Source organism: Physeter macrocephalus, chromosome 5 (assembly GCF_002837175.3).
Source record: "Physeter macrocephalus isolate SW-GA chromosome 5, ASM283717v5, whole genome shotgun sequence".
NCBI classification, from domain to species: domain Eukaryota; kingdom Metazoa; phylum Chordata; class Mammalia; order Artiodactyla; family Physeteridae; genus Physeter; species Physeter macrocephalus.
In genome coordinates this window covers 28,648,088-28,669,437 of record NC_041218.1, presented here as the reverse complement: position 1 = coordinate 28,669,437, position 21,350 = coordinate 28,648,088, and the positions used below count along the sequence as shown (strand labels likewise).

At 36.2% G+C, this 21,350-nt stretch overlaps 1 protein-coding gene across 16 annotated transcripts in view; it reads right to left on the bottom strand.

Annotated features, from left to right (window-relative positions):
- CADPS2 (calcium dependent secretion activator 2) overlaps positions 1-21,350 on the bottom strand; it is a 552,734-nt gene that overhangs the window by 195,017 nt on the left and 336,367 nt on the right. For all 16 annotated transcript variants that reach the window (XM_028489806.2, XM_055084855.1, XM_028489809.2 and 13 more), the window contains one exon: positions 16,060-16,126. In XM_028489806.2, coding sequence (XP_028345607.1) covers positions 16,060-16,126 — 67 coding nt within the window. The remainder of the gene's footprint in view (positions 1-16,059; positions 16,127-21,350) is intronic.

The window sequence follows — 21,350 nt, the reverse complement described above, 5'->3', positions numbered from 1 at the left end:
TCTTCACCTGAACTCCCAAGAAGGAAAATATCACCTTCGCCTTTAAAATCCCACTTTCTACCTATTTCTTTATCTAGTAAAACCCTACTCCCCCTTCCAGGACCCTGACAAACTTGTCCCCTTTACCTTTCTAACTGCATTTCCTGTGTGTTGTCCCCTGTTTTTGCCTCACTGGCTCCTACACTGTCTGGCATATAGTCCCTGCCTTTTAATTTCTCCACGAAATCCAACTTATTTCAATTCGATAAATATTCTATTAAGCCACATTTGAAAATGTATTCTATTTGAAAGTACAAATCACATACTTATCTTGGTAAAAAAAAATAACACTAATAATCCAGCAGCCCAAATTACCCAACGTGTACTTAAATGGATCCTCCACTACTTGACACACAAATAATATTTGATTTTTTTAAATGTCGAACACTCCACTTAAAATGTTCAGGAAATAATAAACATGAGGCCAAATTCATTCCTTCATCTAAACAGCCTGTCTGGAGCACCCATTATGTGATGGTCACACCTGTGAGGGCCACGGGACCCAGATCTTACTCCTTCAGGATACACAGCTGTGATGTGACCACAGTCATAAAGCCATCAAAATGCTAAGAAAATGCAGGAAAAACAAAGTGAAACAACAGACAATATAGCAAAAAATAATATGGGAAACAACTAGTTAGGGAGTGACTATTCATATTAAAAAGAAATTCTTAATCTTCTCAAAAATATCTGGTTCATAAAAGAGATCTTTCTATATTTTAGGTATTTCTACTTAGAGAAAAAAACAAGGCCAAAATAATGAAATGTACTGTAAACTGAAAACTGATCAGAAAAAAAACAGTTAAGGTTTTAAAATTGTAATGAAACATAATAAAATGTATAATTTCATTCAAAATCCCAGATCTTACTCACATGTATCAGATACATATTATATAATAATACATGGGATTGTACTTCTCAACATTATAGATTTACTTTTTTTAAAAAAATTAATTAATTAATTAATTTTTTTGGCTGAGTTGGGTCTTCGTTGCTGTGCGTGGGCTTCAGTAGTTGTGGCATGCAGGCTTAGTAGTTGTGGCGCATGGGCTTAGTTGCTCTGCAGCATGTGGGATCTTCCCAGACCAGGGCTCAAACCCGTGACCCCTGCATTGGCAGGCGGATTCTTAACCACTGCACCACCAGGGAAGTCCCTACATTTACTTTTTGATAGTATTGTCCTAACATTCTACAAGGTATTTACTTAATCAGTAAAAATTCACCAATGGAATAAAATATTGTTACATTTGCTAGAATTACAGATTTCAATCATGTGGTGAGGATTTTTAATACTTTGGAAACTAGAGGCTGTGATACCTAGAGGACTCAAGTCTCACTAAGTGACAAATAGTTACTCTCAGAGCTAAGCTTCATTGAAAAGAAAACATATGATTATCCTCTGAAACATACTGGTATTGAGGGATGAGGGTTATGGACCCCTGAGGTTGTGATCTCAACTCCAGAGTTCACGGATGTGGAAACTGACTTTCCTGAGGTCACCCAGAAGGAGACGGTCATCTTGAGTGTAGAACACAAGTCTCCTCAATGCAGTAAGTACTCCTTCCGATATACCACATTCTAATTCACATTCTGAAACTTAAAAACTGTATTCCCAAATAATAAGCCAATTGCCTCTTAATTTCTGGCAAAGTTACTATTTAAGAGAACTATAAGATATTTAGTTAGGTAACTGCAAGAATCTATAATCAAAGACTTCTAAGGGTAGGGGAGAGAGAGAAAAGTGAGTTGAAGAGCAAGCAAGCTGAGGCATTTCTCTCAGGTACATATTCAATAGATCACCATCATTTGTTTTATAGTAATGTTAACTATATCTTTAACCAATATAAAATTATAATCCTTTCATATATTTAATACGTCTCTTGAATTTTACTTGGTCTGAATTTAATCCTGTCATCCTACTGTCTCTGTGTTTTGGCCTTTTGTTTGTGGTGTATCTCACATACGGATTTTGGTTTTTATCCCACTCCGAGAATCAAGTTACTAGGTCCATTTAACTCATTTATACTAAAAATTCATATATATACGTATATATCTCTGTCTTCTGTAATAAGGCTACTACAACTTCCTTGGCATCCTATTTTTAATCTATACTAGTTACTTTAAAAGTTTTCAAAGATATCACTGACCCCATCCTTTCTCTATTTACTGAAAGACAAATCATTTTTTACTGTTGTCTTACAGAACTTGAAAAATGTAGCTTATTTTTACTGCTCCATTCATTAACTTTCACAAAATCTGGAGTTTAGTTTTCACACATTGTTATAATTACTTAATTACTTCATATACCTATAACGTATTTTAGGAATCATCCTTCACGTTTTCCTTTGAGTCAAAATATTTTATAACAGTAATTTAGATTTAGCTATTTCGTATCATTATGCTCTAATTCTTTTATATTTTAAGTTTGATATTTCTGAGATACTACACTCATTCACCTTTCAAATATCAGGAACTCCACTTTAAATATTTTCAAGAAGGTGAACTGTATCTTTTCTGAATCTCCACCCATACTGTAATATTTTCTAGTGCTTTTATTCATGAACAACTTCTTGGATGTATACTACTTCTCAAGTCACACAATTTCCCATCAATTCTCTGTAGATATACTCTATTAAGTTCAGTAGTTGAGTGTTAATGAAATACGAGGCAACATACACATCTTTAATTGAAAAAATATTTTGAAAGAAATGTTTAGATGAAGATCTCTGCTCACTACATTTCCTGAAACGTGGGAAGCCTGTTTATCTGCAGTCTAATTTCTTTTATTTTTTTGAAACATCTTTATTGGAGTATAATTGCTTTACAATGGTTTGTTAGTTTCTGCTGTATAACAAAGTGAATCAGCTATATGTATACATATATCCCCATATCCCCTCCCTCTTGCGTCTCCCTCCCACCCCATTAGGTGGTCACAAAGCACGGAGCTGATCTCCCTGTGCTATGCGGTTGCTTCCCACTAGCTATCTATTTTACATTTGGTAGTGTATATATTTCAATGCCGCCTTCTCACTTTGTCCCAGCTTACCCTTCCCCCTCCCCATGTCCTCAAGTCCGTTCTCTACACCTGCGTCTTTATTCCTGTCCTGCTCCTAGGTTCTTCAGAACCACTTTTAGATTCCATATATGTGTGTTAGCATACGGTATTTTTCTTTCTCTGACTTACTTCACTCTGTATGACAGACTCTAGGTCCATCCACCTCACTACAAATAGCTCAATTTCGTTTCTTTCTATGGCTGAGTAATATTCCACTGTATATATGGGCCACATCTTCTTTATCCATTCATCTGTTGATGGACATTTTGATGATGGCCATTCTGACTGGTGTGAGGTGATACCTCATTTGTAGTTTTGATTTGCATTTCTCTAATGATTAGTGATGTTGAGCATCCTTTCGTGTGTTTGTTGGCCATCTGTAGATCCTCTTTGGAGAAATGTCTATTTAGGTCTTCTGTCCATTTTTGGATTGGGTTGTTTGTTTTTTTCATATTGAGCTGCATGAGCTGCTTGTATATTTTGGAGATTAATCCTTTGCCAGTTGCTTCGTTTGCAAATATTTTCCCCCATTTTGAGGGTTGTCTTCTCATCTTGTTTATGGTTTCCTTTGCTGTGCAAAAGCTTTTAAGTTTCATTAGGTCTCATTTATTTTTGTTTTTATTTCTATTACTCTAGGAGGTGGTCAAAAAGGATCTGGCTGTGATTTAGAGTGTTCTTTTTAGGTTTTCCTCTAAGAGTTTTATGGTGTCTGGCCTTACATTTAGGTCTTTAATCCATTTTGAGTTTATTTTTGTGTATGGTGTTTTGTGTATGGCTTCCCCATGCCTGCATCTTGCAAAAGTTATATAAACAAAAAAGGAATTAACATGAAACCCTTTCTCATTATAAATAGCCATTCATAGATAAATTGGGAAGACAGCCATGTCCAGCTCATTAAGATAGGCATTTCCAATCAAATTTAACTTTAATAATTGTTCTTCAAAATCTGTCACATAAGTTTTTATAAGCTGTGTGCTACTTATAATTGCAATTATACTTCAATGTAAAATAAATTTTTAATACTTAAAGCCTTTTGGTTACAGGAGTTTTTATTGGTTCTTCCTTTTGACTGTTTTATTTTTCTTCAGGTGAGGTAGTTTGGCTGACTTGGTTTGTTCAAACAGAGGGACAAGGGGAAATAAATCTGGGTGTTTAGGATAAAAAGTGCTAATGACAAAGATTTTTTAGGGAAAGGGGTTTTTTGGCCTTCCTGTGTTATTCTTCATGTCTACTATCTCTGTTCTCTGGATCTTATCTTTATTTTATTTGGCTTAAACAACAGAAATTTATTGTCCTGCAGTGCTGGAGGCTAGAAGTTTAACATTAAAGTGTTGGCAGGGTAGGTTCCTTCTGAGGGCTGTGAGGGTAATCTGCTCCTTGTCTCTCTTCACACTTCTCATGGGTTGCTGGCAATTTTTGGCATTCCTTGGCTTGTGGAAGCATCATCTCTGTCTTTGCCTTCATCTTCACCTGGCATTCTCCTTGTGTGCATATCTGCTCCCAAACTCCCTCTTTTTAATAAGGACGCCAGTCATACTGGATTAGGGGCACACCCTTCTCTGGCATGACCTCATCTTAATTACACAGAACAACACTATTTTCAAATAAGGTCACATTCTGAGGTGCCGGGGGTTAGGTCTTCAACATAGGAGTTTTTTTTAAGTTCCAATTTCATAGATTTTTAATTGCAGAGAAGTGTGATAGAGTGATCAAAACATTTTGATGCATAATACTTACTTCCTAAGAATAAAATTCTGTTGGGGAACAGCCATGGAAATAAGAAGTCAAGGAGAAAAAGCTAATAATATACAATTTGCAATGGTTACAGGGGCACATAAAATCACAACAGTATGTAAATTCTATTGAGCATGTTTACGATTAATTTAATGGTTTTATTTTAGAATCTGCATCCGTTGCAACTATTTAAATTTATGATAAGAAGTTTACAGTGATCTATAGTTGTAAAAAAAATTAATTTAAGGGACATACTAGGAAAACAGTTTGAAGAGTGATGTGAGTTCTCCTGCCTAACTGGTCTTTTTTTAGGAAGACACACATCTGGTCCTTCCTTGATACCTTTTAGAAATGTGAGAATTAGTCTTTCATTGCTTACTAGTCAGAATGGTAAGTAACTGACTCTAGTTTCATGTACATCTACAATTTTTATTATCTTCTTCCATGTTCTTATGGGTCGTTTTTCCCCTGTTATTCATTCATTCAACAAATACTTATTGAATATCTAGTGTATTTTTCTAGGCCTTGAGGATACAACAATGTCCCCAGCACCAGAATCAGAAAAAAAAAAAATTAGAAAAATAAAATCAATCTCACATAGTGAGGTGGAGAAGACTGAATTACAAATAAACAAGGAGATACCTACACCAATTTTGGGTGGTGAATTGCTTTGAAGAAAAATAAAGCAGAGTAAAGAGTACGCCATTGAAGGGAGTCTATTTTTGATAACGTGGCCAGAAAAGGGCTCTCTGAAGACAATCATATTTCAATATTGGAAGCATTTCAGTCGGAAGTGAAGGGGGATAAGCCAGGTTTAACAAATGAGTCTGCCATTTCAAATCCAAGTCCCAGTTTCATATCCCCCTCAATTGCTTAACCTTATTCTTTCCAACTTATCTTTGACAAGACTCTGGGCAAATTACTTTAAGTCCTGTATAGTTCAGTTTGATTTTCTGCAAAACAGAGACAACAGTGGCTCATGTTATACAGGGCTTTGAGAGAACTGGAGATAACTGACATAGAGCACCTAGCACAATGCTTGCCTGTTATGCAGTGGTCTCCCAATAAATCAAATCCAACTTTCAGGGAACCATCAACTCTCTCTCTATGCTTTTGTGTCTTCCTAGAGTCATTTCACTGTGGGTTAGAGATGCAGTTTGTTCTGTAACAGGTGTGAAGGCACCTGACTGACTTGGGGATTGACCTGATTTGGGGGCTCTATGCTTCCATGCTGGGAATGACTAAGGACTGTTGACTTTCACGCCTCAGCTTTCTGCTTTCCAGCCTCACTTGGTTCTCTCCCCCTTTATCTTTCTATTTCTCCCCAGTCTCATGCGTTGTTTCTTTCCATTAAGAAGACAGTGACTATGTTACTGAAGATACCTGTTGAATGAATACGTAAATGAACAAGAAACTGAGGGAGAAGAGAAATTGGAGATGCTTTTAAATGTAGTTTTAGATATTAGTCCCTCTATTTCTAATGGACATGATCTTGAATACATATTTCAATGTATATTTTAAAAATTATTCTCTTAAAACAACAATAAAGATTAATCTCTAAAGCTCTTTATATAAATCACGTTCGTGTTGTCACACATTAAACAATCCAGACTTAATATGCATAACGCACCTAAAGTGCTAAAAATGTGCTTGCTATTTAAGATCTAGCCTTAAAAACTACCCGTCAAAGGCTACTTGTTTTTTACACTCAGTGCAAAACGCTTACATCAATGTTGCTTTTTTCTTTATATAACCTGAAGTACAGGTTCAGTTGCTGTTTTATGCTTTAAGTACTGTATTTCTAGCTACCTTTAAATAATACAATTATCTCTTAACATGATGGATATGTTTAAGTACCAATTTCAAAATCTTTAGAGATACCAAGAAAAAAACCCAAAGCCAAAAAACCTCCAGCTTTAGAGAGATCGCCTACTTTTGAAAGTCATGGTAATTTAAATGGTATTAAATATGTATTATTTTGTACTTCTTTTAATATTTTGTTTACTCTAATATCTCAAAAGTCACCTAACAGTCCTGGAGTCTATCACAGATAATTGGGCCCAGAGTTTTAATGAAGAGTACAGATGGAAGAGTAACAAAATACCAACGACCAACGAAGCTGTCACTTGACAATTAGGAAATTGGACCCAGGAGACAACTGAAAAAAGTGCAGTTTGGCTTTCGAATACTCTGGCTCGGGAAGCAACTAACTACGAACACTATCCTTTTGACTCATTGGCTCCTGGTTCCGCTTCCATAAAATGATGCTGTGTTTTATGCTTTTGATTCCTCTAATGTCCCCAAGCGCCTTTACTTTTGCCCATCTCTTTTGCAAGGTCATGCTAAATCACATTCCAGAGGCCAACCCTACAATGAACTTGTAGTATAAGTTCGAGTGAATCCTTCAGAATAGTGTCAACACCTTGTAGCTACTGGTTTGCTAGCCAGTATCCAGAGTGAGGGTAAACTGGAGGAGTTGCACTCTGAACGAAAAGAACTGTCAGTATCAGTTGGCACTAAGAGTTAATGTATGCTGCTGAAGGATAAGCTACAGGGGCCAGGGGTTTACCATGCTCCCCATGCTTCCAGCTGAAGGCAGCCTTGCAGCCTCCACTCTGCCCCATCTTCACATACCAGGGAGTTACATAGAAACAGGTGGTCTGACCTATTCTGATCTAGCATTTGTTTTCATGTAGAAGCTTACTTACAAGCTTATACACTATAATTGCAATTGAAAATCCATTCAGTGGAAAGACAGAGCAATGATAAACATTCAATATCCTTAACCCAATCCACTCTTAATAACTCCATAAAGAATGGATTTGTTGAGAACTGGGGGATATAAACAGACTCTAATCTGAGGACAGCATTAAATTAGGTTTTGGCATCATTACCTCTGATAGGGCACCTGAGTTGCTGAGGTCCCACGAGGTACCTGCATCTGTCTGGGAAACCTCCCATTTTATTGTCAACTGCCAACCTGTTTAACACCTGTCTGTGTCCACACGTGTAACTGCTAACGGTGAGTTCTTAGACACCACAGCATTCAGGTTTGTGTGTTGTATTCCTACCGCAGGGATCATGTTAACAGCTGGCAGCTTAGCAACTGCCACCGTCTAATTTCAGTAAAGATTAAGGCTTAAAAATCCTTAGCTGGAAATGTTCTTGTCAGAGGCCAAAGGTGCTGCTAGAGTTATTAAAAAAAAAAAAAAAAAAATCCCCGAGCTTAATTTAATCAAGGAAAATGAATATATCTTCAAGATCAGGATGGATTTGAAGGAAATATATATTTACTGTCTTGACCAAATGGCATAAAAAAGATTTAGCAATCAGTGCATAAATTAGAAAGAGGAAAGGCAGTCTTTTTAAAACAATGCTCAGACTGATTCACATATACTCATTTATTGAACAAATATTTCGGCAGTTTCTACTCACAGTAGATTATAAGAAAGACAAGGTCCTTATTTTCATGGAGCATATATTCTAGAAGGGGTAAAGAGATAATTAAAAAATAGATACATAAGGACGACAACTTTGATTAGAGAAAAATGCTCTGAAAAATATAAAACAGGGTAATGTGACAGGGAGTCACTGTAGATTGGGTGGGTAAAAAAGACCTATTTAAGGTGACATTTGACCTGATACCTAAGTGGGTAGGTAGAATAAGCCAGTCACAGGGAAAATATAAGCAGTAGAATAAATGTTCAGAATTTCTTTAGATGCATTTAGGGGTAGCCAAGCAACAACTGAGTGGAAGAAAGGTAGGGAGACTTAATTCAAAGGCATATTTGCATAGAAATCACACTTTAGAAATAAACTCATACTATCATATATTTGAGAGAGGGGGCCGGTGACTTGGAGGTGCTAAACTCCAGTTCTTGGCACTGCGATTAACCTGGGTGCAGGGCATTACAAGTCAAGGTGCTGCTCGGCGACAGGCAGGGACTCATCAAAGAGGAAGCTAGAGGTCACAATATGTACAATATATAGGACCTTCTCTAGGTTAGAGTCAGAGGTTATTCTAAGTGTAATGGGAAGTCATGGAGGGATTTAGACAGAAAATTGGCAAAATCTGAGTTATGCTTCAAACAGATTATTCTGGCAATGTGAAGAATGGACTGTAAAGAAGATGGTAGAAGCAGAGAGAACAGCTGGGATTCTATTGCGAAAATCCATGTGAAGATAATAGTGGTTTCAACTAGAACGGTAGCAGAGAAGATGGAAAGAATTGAATGTAAGCTGGATACTGTTCTGGGTGTAGGTAAAACAGTATTTTCTGATTGACATGGGGGCAATGAAAAAAGAGTCATTAAAGACGACACCAACGTTTTGGTTCAAGTATGCTCAAATATAAGTCAATTTTATGTTCCATACAGAGGTGTGAGAAGGAACCCAAATTAAAGGTGAGATATTAATTTATCTTACATTTACCAAGTCTTAATTACGTGGCAGGAACACTACACATGTATGTGTAAAGATATATATGCATATGAATGTACACACACACATAAAGATATACACATACAGCATTTTAAAGTTGTCTTATAAAACAAAAAAAAATAAGCCCATTAAAATTTAATTCAGATAAAGGATATTGTCACAATATTGTATATTCCTCATTCATAAGGCCTTTGCTCTTTCATATAGGTATGAGCGAGAAAAGAAATAGACATTTCTTTGCAATCTAAACATGAAAATAGCAACACAAATTTTAAGGGAACACAGGGTATATGCAAAAGAGGAATTTTTGCATTGCGATCATATCCTGATCTGTATGAGATACTCCTTACCAAATTCAGCCCTACTCGCACTCTACTTTCTTTTATAGTTTTAGCTCTTGAGACATAGGTAAATGATATTTTAGAACCATTTTGAAGAGTAAATGCATTAGTTCATTAATGCCCAAAGGTAAATTGTATAAATTAATATGGCCATTTTCTTGTTTTTGGTTCTTTTTTTTGGCTATGGAAAACTCAATTATCACAAAGCAAAAGTTATCTTAAAAATGAAACTTAAAAAAATTATTTTCCTCTGAGATTTTGTTCCAAATAAGCTCCACAACCAAATGAATTTTCAAGTTTCTTTGATATGTGCATTTTGAAAGATAATACATGCAACTTGACACATAATGACCATTAACTATAAAAAAAAAGACAAATTAAAAAAAAAAGTTTCGGTGAGTATTTAAGCATTCATGAGTCAGCTAGAGCTTTATAAATCTTACTTCACATTATAGGTATCTATGCCTTTGGCCCAGCAATTTCATTTCTATAGGAATACTCCCACATACACCTAAAGATTATGCATCTATATTGATTCCAGCATTATTTGTTGATTAAAAAAAAGGAACTTAAATGTCTCAAAAAGGGGAATTGTTACATAAATTATCTTAATCTACACTATGGGATCCAATTGTCCATTAAAAAGAATAAAACAGATTTTTAAATACTGACATGGTAACTTTATGATATATTTTAAAAGAAGATGTGGTACATATATACAATGGAATATTACTCAGCCATAAAAAAGAATGAAATTGGGTCATTTGTAGAGATGTGGATGGACACAGAGTCTGTCATACAGAGTGAAGTAAGTCAGAAAGAGAAAAACAAATATCGTATATTAACACATATATGTGGAATCTAGAAAAATGGTACAGATGAACCTATTTGCAGGGCAGCAATAGAGAAGACACAGACGTAGAGAACGGATGTGTGGACACAGGGGGTGGAAGGGAGGGTGGGATGAATTGGGAGATTAAGTTTGACATAAATACACTACTTTGTGTAAAACAGACAGCTAGTGGGAACTTGCAGTATAGCACAGGAAGCTCAGCTCAGTGCTCTGTGATGACCTAGATGGGTGGTATAGGGCGTGGGGTGGGAGGGAGGGGATATATGTTTACACATAACTGATTCACTTCGTTGTACAGCAGAAACTAACACAATATTGTAAAGCAATTATACTCCAGTAAAAAAAAATAAGAGGATCAAAACAATTCACAAAACAAATGTATCAATACATGGAATGATTCCATTAGGGCTGGATTAGACTGAAACAAGTTTAAAAGGTCAAACTACTAGCAATGGTTATTTGGCTATTTGGGGGGAAGACTGGAATAAGATGGCCATGCTGGTAGGGGTGCTGAAGAGGGCCTTTCATTTGCTGCCATAAATACTTGTGCATGGTTTGATTTTATCCTATACTGAGTATGTCTTGGGTTTGTAAATTTTAAATCAGTTTAAAACATAAAGCCAGAGAGCCACTACCCTATGACTTTCTTGATTTGACAGCAGCATATTTATTCACTTTGCATGACTCTAAGGAAACATCAGCTTATGTCCTAAGACTAAACCTAGATCATATAATTTCCTGCAGTAGTGGCATCCTCAGAACTGTGACAGTAGCCTGCTGCCGTGCTTCTTCAGGTATGCTGAATATTTCAGATATCAACAGGCTGGGGCAGCCACTTCTTTAAGTTTAGAGCAGACTTTGAGGGCATGTCACTAACAGAGTGGTTCTCGTATGTTTGGAGCATGTAATGATCACTCAGGGGCATGGCTGACTGTTTATATCCTGTGCCAACTCCGCTGATACGTAATTAACATTATGTCTTGATAGCCTGCTGTTGTTTGCAGCAACTTCAAGTCATGATTCTGACACATCGACAACAAGCAGTGAACACTTTGATACAGGGCCAAAACAACATAGATGTCTATCTTCTTCAGTTTCCAGTAATGTCATACGGTAAGTGGCCTTCATGACCATGGGACTCTTTATGCTATCAGTCACTGGCCATTTCTTTAACGTAGTAACACTGTTTTGTACTTCGTGAAATGAATGGGCCACAGTGATTATTCATTTATCTGTTTGTCTTCAGATCAATTGTAGTTGTGTGCATTAATTTGATCATGGCACTGTGACAGAGGCAATAAGAGCTTAGCCTCTAGAGACTGACAGAACTGGATTAATCACTTGACTCTACCACTCACTAACTGTATAAATCTGGGTAAATTATTAAAGCTCTATTCTGGGCAAATTATTCTAATTAAATTTTACATCAATTTAATCTGTACAGTGGGGATAATACCTACCATCAAATAAACCTTATACTGAAGAGTAAAAGAGATAATGTAGTAAAAGTGCTTCCCATAAATGCCTGCCACATTTGCATAATAAATATTAGATTAAATATAGCAATAATTGTATTAATAGGTGAGTGCTTCAGGAATTTTTATATTACCACAGAATATGCAATATCTGGGGGCATACAGTTTTTTGAATAGGCATTAGCTGAATACAGAATTATGAAATAATTCAGTTTGGTTAAATCATAAATACAAGTATAGAATTTTAAAGCTACTGAATGGTTTATTATAATGAACTAAAACATATTAGTGTCATAAGTACATTGGCGTACGTAAGTATGCCAATGATATCCTCCAAATGTAATACTAAAACACTGAATAAGCATAACAAACACATATAAGTTTAATACAAACACATGTAAGTTTTGGTAAGAGTTCAAACATATTCCTCAAAATCACTGTTCTTTCAAGTTTGGCTTGAACCAAAATTTACCTTCATGCAAAACAACTGCAGCCTCTTAAATACATGAAAGATCTATTTAATACTGTAACTATACTGGCTTCAGAATCTAAATGGGGTCCAAAACTATCTTACTTAGAAGCTAAATAAACACCCCACATTGGTAAGAAATTCATTTTCCCATTTTCAACTCTGATTTAAATGTTTATATAAGAGTCTCTGAAAAGTCTCTTCACCTCAACAGCTCGGCAAGTGTTCACTTTGAACAATGACTTTGCAGCTGACCAAACCCGACCCTCAATCAATTTTTATGAGTACAAATTCTTGGGCTGATGGCTAGATCTCCAGCTATATCACTCATATAATACACACTCACAAGTGGTGATGAGATTCACATTATCACCAGAGCACCATTCTGACGATGGCGGCAGCAGACACAGCAGGGGTATACTGTCCTCTCCGAAAATGACTCCTTCACCTTTTAATAGTGCAGCCTGCAGGTATAGATCTACGAACTATTTGCCAATAGAATGAGAGCTATCTTTAAAAATACTGATAAAACTACCTGGTTCTTCCCAGTGAGTCCTTCTTGCTCAATCTCCATACATACCCATCTTGATTTTGAAGTGGGTACATTCAATTTGTCTTCCCATTACATTTGGAATTGAAAGGAAGATTCAATTGTATTTAAAACTTCAAAAAGTTGCCAGACTACTGGCATGGGACTCTCAAAACACTTGGGCATGGGATTCTTTGTGTGCGTACACGTACATACATATATTTGTGTAAAGATACAATGCTTCAATATGACTTCAAATTTTAAGATGGTACCTCAGGTAGAATAAATCTGGATTCATGATAGTTTGGTGGTGTTTCCCCTAAATTTTAATTATAGGGTATAGAGGTTTACCTCCTTTGGTTTAAACTGAATTTTGCCTTTAAAATGTTAAACATATTTTTGTTACGTGGAGAACTTTCTAGCTCTCCAAAGACATGGTTAATGTTCCTGAAAGACATACCAATTAATGAACTCAAAAGTATTCAACTTCCTTCTTTCATTTCTAAACTCTCTTATGGGGTGATAAAGTATACGTGGTTGTTTTATAACTTGATTCTTGTGATCATATGCCAGAAAATAAGGTAAGGAGCAAAGGATTACCTTGAACTTTACCTGGCCAGAAGCATGAGGTGTCCATTTGACCTCTCAAAACTGATCTACTAAGGCCTAGTTTTCATATGAAAACAATCAGTATATAATAAACTCTTTTAGCCTACTGTCACTTCACTGGATCTCTACACAACAAACACTCTCTGATTCATTCTTTAAAAAATAATGAATATGATCCAGCAATCACACTCCTTGGCATTTACCCAAAGGAGCTGGAAAGTTATGTCTACACAAAAACCCGCACACAAACGTGTAAAGCAGCCCAATTCATAATTGCCAAAATTTGGAAGCAACCAAGATGTCCTTCAGCAGATGAATGATCTGTGATTCATCCAGACAATAGAATATTATTTAGTGCTAAAAAGAAATGAGCTTTCAAGCTACGAAAAAACATGGAAAAATCTTAAATGCAAATTCGTAAGTGAAAGAAGCTAATCTGAAAAGGCTACATACTGCATGATTCCAACTCTATCACTTTCTGGAAATGGCAAAACTATGGTAAAAAGATCAAGGGTTGCCAAAGGTTGGGGGGAAGATGAATAGGCAGAACACAGAGGATTTTCAAGGCAGTGAAAATGCTTTGTATGATGTTACAATAATGAATAATATGTCTGTCCAAATACACAGAGGTACAACACCAAATGTGAACCCTAATAAAAACTATGGACTTTTGATGAAGATGATGTGTCAACGTAGGTTCATCCTCGGTAACAAATGTACCATTCTGGTGAGTGATGTTGACAGAGGAGGAGGCTATGTCTGGGGACAGAGGATATATAGGAAATCTCTGTACCTTCCCTTAAATTTTGTTGTGAACCTAAAACTGCTCTAAAAAAAACCATATCGACTAAAAGGTATGACATGTTGAACATCTGTGGTTACTGGGTGACATTCTCAGGTGCTCTCATACATATTTCCACCAGTTAAACTCTATGCTTGCTAAGAATCAGTAGGCTTTGCTTAGGCCAATAACATCAGCTACTGAATTTATGGGATGGGAACTTATGAGATTCTATGTAAATGAATGACATATGACTATGAAAAAGAAGCTGCACTTCCTACAAAAAATCAGTTGAATGCTTGGAAAGATTTGACAAAGACAAGTCACTAACACAAACTTGTCAAATTAGATGTGGGTGAGACATCTATAACTGGAGAAAGATCTGCACTCAAACTGCCTGGTAAATGCATTTCAATTCTTATGCCAATGTCAAGAAATTAAACCTGGAAACCAAAGAAGATGGCTTATAGGTGTGGTTTTTGGAGGAAGATCACTGAGAACTCCCAACAGGGATCCCTTTCTCAAAGCAAATGCTTGGGGTTTATATCAAAAGATTGTCAGTGTGTGTGCGCACATGTGTGTGCATCTTTTATTAAACTCGTTGACCAAATATTGGTTCTATTTACATAAGAAAAAGTCACACTTTCCCCAGGGGAAAAAAAGCACTTTTAATGAAAAGGTTATACTTTTCATGAAGTTACCATGCTATTATAGCACATCAATGAAATAATTTTATCCAGCAGTTGATAGATGGCTTTATTTCTGGAAGACAGCCAATAATTTTCCTTCCTTGGAATTTCACCATGTTAATCTGATCTGGGCTACTTAAACTACTTAATGTGTGAATAGGAATCGATGAGATTTTACAGACTGTTTTGTGTTAAGGATCCCAAGAGAGCTTCTCTTTTCATATATGTTCACTGGGAACAAAACAGCTTGGATTTATCATGAAATGGAATGACTATTACTCAGTTATTCTTTAATGTAACTTTAACTAAATGAGTATATGCCATGAGCAAAGGTCATCCATGATTCAAAAACCAAACCAAAACAAAAAAGAGTCAACTGAAGTGTACATTACAATAACCTGTCTACATTCAGAATCCTATCACAAACAAATCTACCAGTCAAGGTAATTTAAAGACCTGTACATGTGAATAAGTGATATATATGGTACACTTTTATAAAAATGCATGTTTCTATGTATTAAGTTTTATCTATGAACTATCAGAACAATGCAGTGACTCTCAAGGTATGCTCTTGGGATTCTGGAGCTCTTCAAGATCCTTTCAGGGACTTATGAAGTCAAAACCATTTTTCTAACAATATTCAAACATCTTTGCCTGTTTCACACTTACTCTCTCAAGAGCGTATAGTGAAGTTTTCCAGAGGCTAAATTTCACCTGAGATTGCAACAGATTGAAGGCAGAAGCTGATGTGAAAATACAGCTGCATTCTATTTTATTAAGCCAGAATATTAAAGAGGGGTACAAAAGCATAAAAAAATGCCACTCATATCACTAAAATGTTTGGCCTGAAAAATAGTTATTTTAAATAAAAAGGTTATTTGCGTTGGCATATAATGGACTTACCACTTTTATTTTTAAATGAATTAAAATATTATTTAAATTTCTCAGTTTTAATTTCTGATACAGTGAATATTGATAGATACAACCCACAAAAACTTTGAGAAGGGCTTAGAGTGATTATGTAACAGGAAAAAAATCTACTTACCTGAACAAGAACAAAGTAACGTTTTTTCCATCTTTTCCAAACCTTCTGTCCAAGGGCATACAGATATCTGGTAAGAAAAACAAGTAAAAGAATACTTGACATGAATAATGGTGTGGTTCCACGTAATCATATTTCTTCCATAGGTATTTATTCTTGCGACGAGCCTGCTAAAGGCAAAGTTAAGTTCATTTGGAATCTGTGACAGCATGCAGCTTCTGTGTTACAAAATGACTGAGCCTGTTCTAAAGCTTTTGAAAGGGAATTGATTTATGTGGATTGTCAATTGTCAGTTCTTCCCACAATCTGAGTGAAGTTGGAGTTAGAAGGGATAATCAAAGAAGCAGTAGGAATTTTATTCTTAACACATATTTCTTAGGAGAGACAAAGGCTACGAATTGAGGCTATAGTACCAAATGTTTCAGCTCTCAGATGACCGGGGCTGAGGAGGGTGGCCTGGCAGGGAGCTGGCTGCAGAGTCCAGAACCCACGGCAAAGGGTCGCTGTCCAGCTGAGTGTTCCCGAGATGTGCCTGCACCAATCTCAGTTTCCATTTCCTCAACTATCAAATGAAAGGACGGGATGTGACGATTTCTGAGGTCCCTGCCAGCTCCACAATTCGGAGACTTGCCTGACTTAAGCAAGCTTCTTACTGCAAATTTTCCTAACTATGAAATTTAGATAATAATGAAGACAACACTGTATGATTTAACACAGTTTCAACCACGGCTTTTGTTTAACTTTGCACTGCTCTTAGTAACCTGAATTGAAATGATTCAAGTAGTCAATCATTGGAGAAGAGAACTTTTGTTCTTACTGAATATACAGAGGTAATTTAAGAATCAAGGAGGAAAGAGAAGAAATTAAAAATTCATCAGGTATGAGTGTGTCATGGAGAGCTATTTAAAATTATACCACATACCTCCTACCAAAGTGGAAAACATTGTTAGAAGTTTAAAATATGACAAATACAGAGCTAATTTTTAAATTAAAGTAAGACTTTTCAATATTTTATCACAATCCCTTTTTCTAACGTGAAGGTTTAACACTGCAGGGGCTATTCAAACTAACTTAATTTATAAACAATTCTGAGTGATTTTAAAAAAAGGACTATAGCTAATAGTTTGTTTAGGGGCTTAAAGTCTTCAGACTTTCTCTCAATTTTTAAAACTGAAAGCTTAGCTTGAATTTTTAGTTTCTGTCTTATGAAAATAATTCTTTTTTGTAAAACAAAACAAACATACTCTTTGACCCCTTTTGAAAAAAATATGGGATATTAGCTAAGGTGTGCTGAAATGATGGGATTTCTTATTCACTGCTAGTGGAGTGTAACATAAGACCACCTTCCTGTAGGATAACATGGCAGTATATAGAAACGGTCTCCACCTCCTCGTCATGGAATTAGGGAAATAATTAGATACACACACAAAGATGTATGCTACATGGATATTTAGAACAGCGTTATTTATATTATGAAAAAGGTAACAACTTAAATGTCCAACAGTAGGTGAATGTTTAATAAATGCTGGAAAATGCATAGAAATACAATGCCACTGAAAAAATATTTTTGATAAAATAACAAAGAAAATCTCATTGCATAATGTTATGGGAAAAGAGCAGATTCAAAACTATTGATACATAAATACTTAGTGATTCGAAATTTGTAAAAAAAAAAAAATACGAAATAGATATCCCAAAATTTTAGTAATAGTGCCTTTGAGTGGTGGGATTATGGAAGATTTGAGTTGCCTTCTTTATTCCCTGTATTTCTAAATTTTCTGAATAAAAACATACAAATAAACATGGGGTTACTAAAAGTCGACATAAATCCTAGGCTCTTGCCTAGAAAGCATCACCCAAAACTGCCTAAATTAATTATATATTTTCTTTCTCTCAGACACATCAGCTAGCTGAAGGGTTTGGCAAACTTCTATTTGGTTCTCCCAACACCCTTGATGACCTATCGTCTGCGATTGTGGATGTAATGCGAATGCATTTAGAGTCTATCAGAAATATCTACCGCTACTGTTCTCACCTGTTCACTATCTCCTCCTGAGGGCCCCTTGAAACCCTTTGCCCCATCTTTGCTCTAGCCTCTAATTTCTCTTCTACGGTCCCAGTGATAGGTGTTTAGTTGCTCTTTCTGTCTTCCCTATGTTATTTTCCTCTGCTGAAAGGCACACACCCAAGCTCCTATTACAGGGTTAACAGCAATGACCTCAGGAGCTATACACTGTGGACACAACAGATGCTCTCTGTACAAGTTCACTAGCAAGGAGTGCACCAAATAGCTGCCGAGGAGCCGAGAGGGCATCTGGAATAACCTCTGCCTGTGACCACAGGCTGGTTCTTCAACGTGTCTCACTTAGCATGCTGCTGGGCTACTAGGTCAGACATAAGTGAAAGTGAATAGGGATACACAAACCATCAACACCACAAGCAAGTGTAAGTCTTGCTGACAGTGAAGGTTCTGCATAAGGGATAATACTGTCATCTGCAACCTCATTAAAAATGATGCCTCACCACATTTGGAATGAAAAGGTATGGTTTCTGTGAAGACAGAAAGCAGAGGGGTGGGTGGATGTACACGTGTATACTGAAAGATATTATTAGAATAAAAGACAATTCAAGACTGGAACCAAGGTAAGCATTTGAATGTTGGGCCTTGAGGTACTACGGACTATTGCACTAGAATTCAACAGAATATATACAGAAGAAGTCACAATTAATAAAACATTTCTAGAAAGGAACTGCTCATAAGAGTTTTAGTCTCTATATAAGAAAAAAATTATATTCAACAAAAGTAAACATTTCTGCATAAAGGAAATGTTACAAACGCTATGTAGGAAAAATATGATAGCTCCTGCCCTTTAGCTTTCATTCTAGCCAGACAAAAATTTTACATAAAAATTTTTTGAACATAAACAAAAGACATCAGAAAAGATAACTATACCGAATAAGAACACATTAAACTTCAACAAATCTGAGTTTTTTCACTATAAGCATGAGTTCTGGAATCAGGCATGAATATCACCATCTAGCTGCTTTTTCACTGTATAAAAGCAGATTCTTGGCGTAAAAAACACATTTAAAATTGAGGGGAGAATGAAGAAAAAAGATGTTCATGAATGTCGTTTAAGAGCAAAAACTCAAAAACCATCTAAGAATCAAGCAGTTAAAATGATTAGGTTGCCATTAAGAGTGATGCCAAAAACAAAAGCCCTGGACCAGATGGCTTCACAGGCGAATTCTATCAAACATTTAGAGAAGAGCTAACACCTATCCTTCTCAAACTCTTCCAAACTATAGCAGAGGGAGGAACACTCCCAAACTCATTCTATGAGGCCACCATCACCCTGATACCAAAACCAGACAAAGATGTCACAAAGAAAGACAATTACAGGCCAATATCACTGAAGAACATAAATGCCAAAATCCTCAACAAAATACTAGCAAACAGAATCCAACAGCACATTAAAACAATCATACACCATGATCAAGTGGGGTTTCTCCCAGGAATGCAAGGATTCTTCAATATACGCAAATCAATCAATGTGATACACCATACTAACAAACTGACGGAGAAAAACCATATGATCATCTCAATAGATGCAGAGAAAGCTTTTGACACTACAGCCAGCATTGTTCTCAATGGTGAAAAACTGAAAGCATTTCCACTAAGATCAGGAACAAGACAAGGTTGCCCACTCTCACCACTCTTATTCAACATAGTTTTGGAAGTTCTAGCCACAGCAATCAGAGAAGAAAAAGAAATAAAAGGAATCCAAATAGGAAAAGAAGAAGTAAAGCTGTCACTGTTTGCAGATGACATGATACTATACATAGAGAATCCTAAGGAGGCTACCAGGAAACTACTAGAGCTAATCAATGAATTTGGTAAAGTAGCAGGATACAAAATTAATGCACAGAAATCTCTGGCATTCTTATACACTAATGATGAAAAATCTGAGAGTGAAATTAAGAAAACACTCCCATTTACCATTGCAACAAAAAGAATAAAATATCTAGGAATAAACCTACCTAAGGAGACAAAAGACCTGAATGCATAAAATTATAAGACACTGATGAAAGAAATTAAAGATGATACAAATAGGTGGAGAAATATACCATGTTCTTGGATTGGAAGAATCAACATTGTGAAAATGACTGTACTACCCAAAGCAATCTACAGATTCAATGCAATCCCTATCAAACTACCAATGGTATTGTTCACAGAACTAGAACAAAAATTTTCACAATTTGTATGGAAACACAAAAGACCCCGGATAGCCAAAGCACTCTTGAGAAAGAAAAATGGAGCTGGAGGAATCAGGCTCTCTGACTTCAGACTATACTACAAAGCTATAGTAATCAAGACAGTATGGTACTGGCATAAAAACAGAAATATAGCTCAATGGAAGAGGATAGAAAGCCCATACATAAACCCATGCACATATGGCCACCTTATCTTTGATAAAGGAGGCAGGAATATACAGTGGAGAAAAGACAGCCTCTTCAGTAAGTGGTGCAAGGATATACAGTGGAGAAAAGACAGCCTCTTCAATAAGTGGTGCTGGGAAAACTGGACAGCTACATGTAAAAGTATGAAATTAGAACACTCCCTAACACCACACACAAGAATAAACTCAAAATGGGTTAAAGACCTACATGTAAGGCCAGACACTATCAAACTCTTAGAGGAAAACATAGGCAGAACACTCTATGACATAAATCACAGCAAGATCCTTTTTGACCCACCTCCTAGAGAAATGGAAATAAAAACAAAAATAAACAAATGGGACCTAATGAAACTTAAAAGCTTTTGCACAGCAAAGGATACCATAAACAAGATGAAAAGACAACCCTCAGAATGGGAGAAAATATTTGCAAATGAAGCAACTGACAAAGGATTAATCTCCAAAATTTACAAGCAGCTCATGCAGCTCACTATCAAAAAAAACAAACAACCCAATCCAAAAACGGGCAGAAGACCTAAATAGACATTTCTCCAGAGAAAATATACAGATGGCCAACAAACACATGAAGGGATTCTCAACAAGCCTGTGCTCCGCAACGGGAGAGGCCACAACAATGAGAGGCCCGAGTACTGCAAAAAAAAAAAAAACAAACAACTACAATGAGGTATCACCTCACCCCAGTCAGAATGGACATCATCAAAAAATCTACAAACAATAAATGCTGGAGAGGGTGTGGAGAAAAGGGAACCTTCTTGCACTGTTGGTGGGAATGTAAATTGATACAGCCAATGGAGAACAGTATGGAGGTTCCTTAAA